Raw genomic sequence first — 8,742 nt, 5'->3', positions numbered from 1 at the left:
CCTCTCACTCTGTACACTCTGGACCCTGGATCCAGAAAAACAGCCCCAGACCATCACGCTTCCTCCTCCATGTTTGACAGTTGATGTCACACACTGAGGAACCATCCTTTCGCCTACTCGACGGCGTACAAAAATCCTGCGTGATGAACCGAAGATTTCAAACTTTGATTCATCAGTCCATAACACCTTCTTCCAGTCTTCAGTAGTCCATTGGTGGTGTTTCATGGCCCAGGCAAGCCTCTTCTTCTTATTCTGACGTCTTAGCAATGGCTTTCTTGCTGCAACTCGACCGTTCAAACCTGCAAGTCGAAGTCTTCTCTTCACAGTTGAAACTGAGACTTGCTTACTACAACCACTATTAAGCTGTGCTTGAAGCTGTTGTCCTGTGAGCCGCCTATCACGCAAGCTGTTGACTCTCAGAAACTTGTCTTCTGATTCTGTTGTGGCTTTGGGTCTGCCAGACCTCTTCCTGTCAGAGTTTCTCCCAGTTTCTGAGTGCCTTTTGATGGTGAAGGAAACTGTACTCACTGACACCTTGACTTTCTTCACAATTTCTCTGTAGGAAAGCCCTACATTTTTAAGTGTCATGATGGTCTGTCTCTCTTCCATTGTTAATTGCCTTTTTCTCGCCATTTTTATAGTAACACCCTACTTTCTGCAGTACAATACTGTTCAAATGATGCTCACAAGGGTATGGTACCATAGTGTTTTCCAACACTACTTTTATGCAGACAAAGGGGGTTGTAAGTAATCAAGAAAAGTTGGAACACCTGTAGGAATTGGTAGCACCAACTTTCAAGGCTTGATCCATTGCTGCAGAACAGCTTTAAATTGTTAACCCATTTCTTGTTCCCTGAAAAAGGCCTTTTTGTATAATTCTGAAATGTATATTATTTTTCAGTTTTGGGTAACCTTACCTTTTTTTTTAACCTCTAGCAGTTCACTACTTACCTTTGTACCATTTCAACCTATTCATTCGGCTTGAATTTCAATAAAAAACTGGAAAAATCTTCTAAAACTTTTGACCGGTAGTGTATATTGTACAGAAAGAACCTGCAGGTTCTACCAGTGGAGGATACTTGTGGAGTCAGGGTGAGGCCGTTATCAAGAGTTACCCCAAGATTCTTTGTCTCTGACTTCATGCACCATTGCACACACACATAACTGTTACATGCACGTATTGCTCACTGGAGGCTTGTTACTGTCAGGGGTTCAAGAGACTCTCCTGCTCTGTACAGCTTTACTTGCTCTTATTCACAACTAAAAATGTTTAAATAGCTTAAGGGATGCATTACTTCAATATCACCAGTGAAAAGCCCTTACAAAAAAACTAGTGAGCCAATAAAGTTTACTTTTAAATGACTTCAGCTATAGAAGCGTGCTCATTTTTAAAAATTAAATATACTTGAAGTGTTGTGTTCTGTGTTAATACTTATTTAGACTAAAGAGTGTTGTACTAATGCTACTTGGTTTCTTGAAAATGCAGAGTAATTACATCCATTGTACACAATAGTAGGCAAGTTAACTGTTTTGGACACAGAACCAGAGATGACGTTTAGGGAGATATTTCTGCCACCTACAGAAATATCAGATTTCACCCCCAATGGACTCTCTCTATGGACTTTGGAAGAATCTTCAATTCGTTCTGATACACAATTTACAAGTGGATAGTGGATATCTGTAGCACATTCCAATAACTAATTGCAAAAAGAAAAATTGGGTTTCCAGATATTTTTCTATAAGAAGGCCATCTGTACTCAAGCTGGATAAGAGGTGGTCGTGCACCTGTAATGGCCGCAATAAGCGAAAAAGAAGGCCGTTTTAAAACTGACGTGGCGGGAAGCCTATCAAAGTCGAAGCTGCAGCAAGTAGTTCCGGGTTCTCTTGTAACGTATCCTGTCTAGATGTGTTTGTCTATTACCGAAATTAAAGCCGGGTTATAGACTGAGGTAGCTGTATTTATCTAGTGTTTGGCTCAACCGGGTTACTAGAAACTTCTCAAAATAACACTCTTGCTGTTTTATTGACACCTTTGTCCACAGAGAGGGGGTAAGTCGCCAAGTGTCTTTAAAAATGGTCGTTTCGGAACATGGAATAGGCTACATGTTTAATGTTGGCGTAGACAGAACACTACGCCATATTGGATTGCTGCTGACGGGCAGCGTTATTTTTAAGTCACCAGAACCGGTTAAGGCATCGTGCAGAATAACTAGCTATATTGAAGTAAAACCACGTCCAACAAAACCTTTAAATTACACCAGGCAGCAGTTTCGTTGCGTTACAGTTCAGGTACAGTACATATTGAATAGAGAACCGTGTTTGATAGCAAGCTTTGTATGTTTATAGTTGTCTCTTGCTTTCTGTTTATCCGTGTGTGTGTGTGTGTGTGTGTGTGTGTGTGTGTGTGTGTGTGTGTGTGTGTATATATGTATATATGTATATATATATATATATATATATATATATATATATACACACACACACACACACGTGTTATCTAGCTTGTTAGCGTTAGGTATGGGGTGCGGTTTTGTTAAATGATAATAATAATAAGTTAAGAGTTACCTTACTAGGTTAGATGGTCGATAGCCTAACTTGTAACGTTATTCCCGGCGAAAGCTTTTCCATGCCAACGTTTCAGTATGTCTTCTGTCAGCTGATACGCAAAAACGAACGTTATTTTATCGTTCGCCTTTGAACACGCGCATGAAGTGCGTATTTACGCGAGTTCTTTTGTCGATCTGTCGGGGTGGGTTTTCTTTTGACGTTTGTGTATTAACCGCTGCTCAGATTGAGAAGTCCCGCGATGAGCAGTTCTGAAGAGGTTTCATGGATCTCCTGGTTCTGTGGACTGAGAGGAAACGAATTCTTTTGTGAGGTAGGCGAACATTAGGCGAAGCATAATTTTAAACCCCAAGATCTCGTTTCAACGACACAGATTTATCTTGGTCTACGACTAAGCTTAATCTGTGCCTGTGAAACTGGCCCCAAATGTACTCCCCAGTAATCTTAATTTTGTGTTCAGATACTATAAATTATCAAAAAGGGTGCAGCTTTGAAAGTGAGAAGTCTCTCTCTCACTGTGTCAGGTGGATGAGGACTATATCCAGGACAAGTTTAACCTCACAGGCCTGAATGAGCAGGTTCCACATTATCGGCAGGCCTTGGACATGATCTTGGACTTGGAACCCGGTCAGTACATGACAGTGTGTAATTACAGTCGTGTTGAATAGTGGTATGCGTGTAATAGTGGTGTGTGTGTGTGTGTGTAATGGTGTGTGTGTGTGTGTGTGTGTGAGTGTGTGTAATGGTGTGTGTGTGGGTGGTTGTGTGTGTGTGTGTGGGTGGTTGTGTGTGTGTGGGAGGGTGTGTGTGTGTGGGAGTGTGTGTCAGTGTGTCAGTGTGTCAGTGTGTCAGTGTGTGTCAGTGTGTGTGAGTGTGTGTGAGTGTGTGTCAGTGAGTGTGTGTGTGTGTGAGTGTGTGTGAGTGTGTGTGAGTGTGAGTGAGTGTGAGTGAGTGTGAGTGAGTGTGAGTGAGTGTGAGTGAGTGTGAGTGAGTGTGAGTGAGTGTGTGTGAGTGTGTGTGAGTGTGTGTGAGTGTGTGTGAGTGTGTGTGAGTGTAATGCTGTGCTGTGTCTCAGATGAGGAGCTGGAGGATAACCCCAATCAGAGTGACCTGATTGAACAGGCAGCCGAGATGCTGTACGGCCTGATCCACGCCCGATACATCCTCACCAACCGAGGCATCGCTCAGATGGTACACACACACACGCACACACACACACACCACTATCACACACACACACTCACACACACTCACACACACACACACACCCACACTCACACACACACACACAGACACACACACACTCACACACTCACACACTCACACACACCACTATCACACACACACACACACGCACACACACACACACCACTATCACACACACACACTCACACACACACACACACACTCACACACACTCACACACACACCCACACACACACACAGACACACACACACACACTCACACACTCACACACACCACTATCACACACACACACACACACACACACACACACACACACACACACACACACACACACACCACTATCACACACACACACACACACACACACACACTCACACACACACTCACACACTCACACACACCACTATCACACACACACACACACACACACACACACACACACCACTATCACACACACACACACTCACACACACACACACACACACACACACACCACTACCACACACACACACACACACTCACCACTATCTCACACACACACACACGCACACACACTCACCACACACACACACGCACACACACACTCACCACTATCACACACACACACACACACACACACACACACACACACCACTATCACACACACACACACACACACTCACCACTATCTCACACACACACACACACACACACACTCACCACACACACACACACACACACACTCCCCACTATCACACACACACACACACACACTCACCACTATCACACACACACACACACACACACACACACACACACACACACACTCACCACTATCACACACACACACACACTCACCACTATCTCACACACACACACACACACACACACACACACACACACACACACACACACACACACTCCCCACTATCACACACACACACACACACACACTCGCCACTATCACACACACACACACACACTCGCCACTATCACACACACACACACACACTCACCACTATCACACACACACACACTCACCACACACACACACACGCACACACACTCACCACTATCACACACACACACACACACACACTCACTCTCTCACACACACACACACACACACACACACACTCACTCACTCACTCACTCACACAAAAACGCACACACACACCCACTCGCATACACACACTGTTTATGCAATACTGAAGTTGCTTCACAAAAAATAGTATTTGCACAAAAGGAGCGTGTCTGGACTAGAACTCCCCCAGGTCACAGTTTTATGGCTGTTCTGTAAGGAAATGAGGAGCACAGGCTGAAAATCCTCTTCCCCTCTTCATGTATTATTTCAATATTTATTTTCATTTCTCTCTCCCTCTCTCCCCCTCGCTCATCCTCTCATTCCCCCTTTCTCTCCCATTATCCTCTTCTCTTTCCTGCTTCAGTTGGAGAAGTACCAACAGGGAGATTTTGGCTACTGTCCTAGAGTCTACTGTGAGAATCAGCCCATGCTACCGATTGGTAAGTCAGTGTATATATATACTGTATTAACCGTCTCTCTCAGTGCAGTGTTAATGTACTGTAGTGTCCAGTCAGTCAGTGTGTATATACTGTATTAACCCTCTCTCTCAGTGCAGTGTTAATGTACTGTAGTGTCCAGTCAGCCAGTGTGTATATACGGTATTAACCCTCTCTCTTAGTGCAGTGTTAATGTACTGTAGTGTCCAGTCAGTGTGTATATACTGCATTAACCCTCTCTCTCAGTGCAGTGTTAATGTACTGTAGTGTATGTGCTATATTGACTCTCTCTGTGTCCTTTTTTCTGCAGGGTTATCGGACATCCCAGGGGAGGCCATGGTGAAGCTCTACTGCCCAAAGTGTATGGACGTGTACACGCCCAAATCCTCGCGGCACCACCACACGGACGGGGCCTATTTCGGCACGGGGTTCCCCCACATGCTGTTCATGGTTCACCCCGAGTACCGGCCCAAGAGACCGGCCAACCAGTTTGTGCCCAGGTGAGATCCTGCCTGCTCCATTTCTCCATTTCATACCCCTTTTCAGGAAGAATACTGAAAACTTGGGACTTTTCACAATTTTAGTTTGGTTTCGTGGTGGTCTATAGCCTCGTGACTAAGGTGCTTGACTGGCACCAGAAAGGTTGGTGGTTCAAGCCCGGGTGTAGCCTCGATAAGATCAGTCGAGCTGTTAGGCTATGGCCTATGTGTGATGTGATAATTCTTCTTTTTGTTCTCTCTCAGGCTTTACGGCTTTAAGATCCATCCCATGGCCTATCAGCTTCAGCTTCAGGCCGCGTCCAGCTTCAAGAGTCCTGTCAAAGCCATCCGCTGAAGCCCTGGGTGCAGGGGCAGAGATGGTGGGGGCGGTGTCCGATTCAAGCTGCTAAAGCTGTGTTATGATCCCACTACAGCAGAACCAGGTGCACCCTGATCCTGGGTCTAAGGCTGGGTACTCTTCTACACAACACGCTCACGTTATGCACATACATACACACGCACGCACACGTTATGCACCTGCACACACACACACACACACACACACACACATACACGCACACATTATGCACATACACACACACACACACACATACACGCACACATTATGCACATACACAGACGCACACAAACATACACACACATTTAAGTTGGTGAAGTGAGTATTCTGTTTAATTGTTTTTAAGAATGTATGAATCCCCTTCTTCCCCCTACTTAGATTTTTGTCTCACTGCAATCATTCAGTAGGAGTCCGCTTAGGAATTAAATTATTGGGGGTTTTCTTAGTTTGTTTTCTTTGTTTTTGTCCTGCAGCTACACAAACAAATTATTTTCTTTTTTTGTAATAAAAAGAGAAATGAAATAGTTTTTGTTTTTGGTGTTTCTCTTTTTCTCTTGTCATGCACGAGTACTTTACAGGTCACTGGATCACAAAGCAGGATTACTGAGTTAGCTGGGCCCTGTATCACGAAGCAGGATTACTGAGTTAGCTGGGCCCTGTATCACAAAGCAGGATTACTGAGTTAGCTGGGCCCTGTATCACAAAGCAGGATTACTAAATTAGCTGGGCCCTGTATCACAAAGCAGGATTACTGAGTTAGCTGGGCCCTGTATCACAAAGCAGGATTACTGAGTTAGCTGGGCCCTGTATCACAAAGCAGGATTACTAAATTAGCTGGGCCCTGTATCACAAAGCAGGATTACTGAGTTAGCTGGGCCCTGTATCACAATGCAGGATTACTGAGTTAGCTGGGCCCTGTATCACAATGCAGGATTACTGAGTTAGCTGGGCCCTGTATCACAATGCGGGATTACTGAGTTAGATGGGCCCTGTATCACAATGCAGGATTACTGAGTTAGCTGGGCCCTGTATCACAATGCAGGATTACTGAGTTAGATGGGCCCTGTATCACAATGCAGGATTACTGAGTTACTGAGTTTACTCCAGTCCATGTCCAGATTTGGGACGGTTCCAGGTTTTACTCTGCAGTTTGTCCAGCTAATCCCATAATCCTGCTTCGTATGCTTTTGACACATCGACTCAGTGACCACTTAGGTAGACCTGGACACCTGTTTGTTATTGCAAATATCTATTCAGCCTGTGGCGGCAAGTCTATTCTTAGAGCGTGCAGACATGGTGAAGAGGTTCAATTGTTGTTGAGACCAAACAACACAATGTGGGAAGAAATGCAATTGTGACCTTTTCTTGGTGCCAGAGGAGATGGCTCCGTAGCTCCTGGGACACACAACAGTCAAGTTTACAGAGAACATACTGTGAGTGAGTGGCAGTTCTGAGGGTGAAAATGCCTTGTTAATGAGAGAGGTCAGAGCAGAATGGCCAGATTGGTTCAAGCTGTTATTCATCCAGTGACCGTATGATGTCACTGTTAGGCTGCAGTGTGTGTTGTGTTTCCACTGTGACGTCTGTGTGTATGCGTGCGTGGTGTGTGTGTGAGATTTGAGACCATCGTTCACACTGAGAAATCCAAGCACTTTGCAGACGTTGCTCTTCACACACCCCACAAATGCGCTTCTCAATGCCTGTGGCGGCGAGTTGGACAGTGTGTGTGTGTGTGTACGTGTGTGTGTGTATACGCGTGCGTGCGTGCGTGCGTGTGTGTGTGTTTGTGTGTTTGTGTGCGTGCGTGCGTGTGCTTGCGTGTGTGCGTGCGTGCGTGCGTGTGTGTGTACGTGCGTGTGTATGTGCGTGCGCTCGTGCTTGTGTGTCTGCGTGTGCTTGCGCGTGTGTGTGTGTGCGTGTGTATACGCGCGTGCATGTGTGTGTGTGTGTGTACGTGTGTGTGTATACGTTGCACTGCACACGTTTCCCAATGCCCGCGCAGGCCAGGTGGACAGTGTGTGCGTCGACCGTACGCCGTCCACCTCGGGGAAACGGCGAGGAGGACCCGCAAATCCTTCGCCAGTCGTTTATAGTCCATTACATCACATTTAATTTCGTACAAAAGCGACGTACAAAACGGTGCATATCAAGGTCACAGAAAACAAACAACTGAACAGGTCAGATGAGGTACAGCACGTAGCAGCGTTGCCCAGGCGATAGTCAGGGGCAAAGGGAGATTAGCACACACACACAGTACTGTATGTGTCCTCACTGCTGCTATGTTGGAAAGCACAATGCAAAGAAATTCGGCAGAAATTCTGCCCCCCCCCCCCAAACAAAGAAAATTATTTCCTGCCCCTGTACCCCCCGCCCCTGGCTTTGGGCCTGTATAATTCCCACCGTCCTCCTATTTCAAGGAGGCACCTGGCCCGGCCTGGGCTTACGTTATCGGCCGTTCTGCAGGGATACCAGGAAGTTGTGCGCAGCGCTGGAGGTGTGTTGAGACTTGTCCGTGGTGTAGACTCTCTGGGTCGTATGCTGCTCCCGCCTCACCCTGTGCTGCTCGCTCTCTGCAGTGTAATTATAATAATTATCCGCTGTGTGGTAGCACTTGGCATTGCTTACGTGACGGT

The 8,742-nt window shown here is 45.9% G+C and overlaps 1 protein-coding gene across 2 annotated transcripts; it reads left to right on the top strand.

The window, feature by feature from the left end:
* The first annotated feature begins 1,892 nt into the window (after positions 1-1,892).
* csnk2b (casein kinase 2, beta polypeptide) lies at positions 1,893-6,634 on the top strand. Of its 2 annotated transcripts, none has more exons than XM_061253421.1 (7): positions 1,893-2,049; positions 2,791-2,878; positions 3,090-3,192; positions 3,641-3,756; positions 5,200-5,275; positions 5,583-5,772; positions 6,016-6,634. In XM_061253421.1, the coding sequence occupies exons 2-7, from the start codon at positions 2,807-2,809 to the stop codon at positions 6,104-6,106; spliced, it is 648 nt and encodes a 215-aa protein (XP_061109405.1). In that variant the 5' UTR covers positions 1,893-2,049; positions 2,791-2,806; the 3' UTR covers positions 6,107-6,634. The 2 variants fall into 2 exon arrangements, with proteins under 2 accessions (XP_061109405.1, XP_061109406.1); XM_061253422.1 differs by lacking the exon at positions 1,893-2,049 and adding an exon at positions 2,121-2,289.
* Positions 6,635-8,742: the final 2,108 nt, after the last annotated feature.

This window comes from Conger conger, chromosome 9, assembly GCF_963514075.1.
Source record: "Conger conger chromosome 9, fConCon1.1, whole genome shotgun sequence".
NCBI lineage: Eukaryota > Metazoa > Chordata > Actinopteri > Anguilliformes > Congridae > Conger > Conger conger.
Note: the sequence above shows the minus strand (reverse complement) of the source record. Positions and strands in the feature narration are given on the sequence as shown.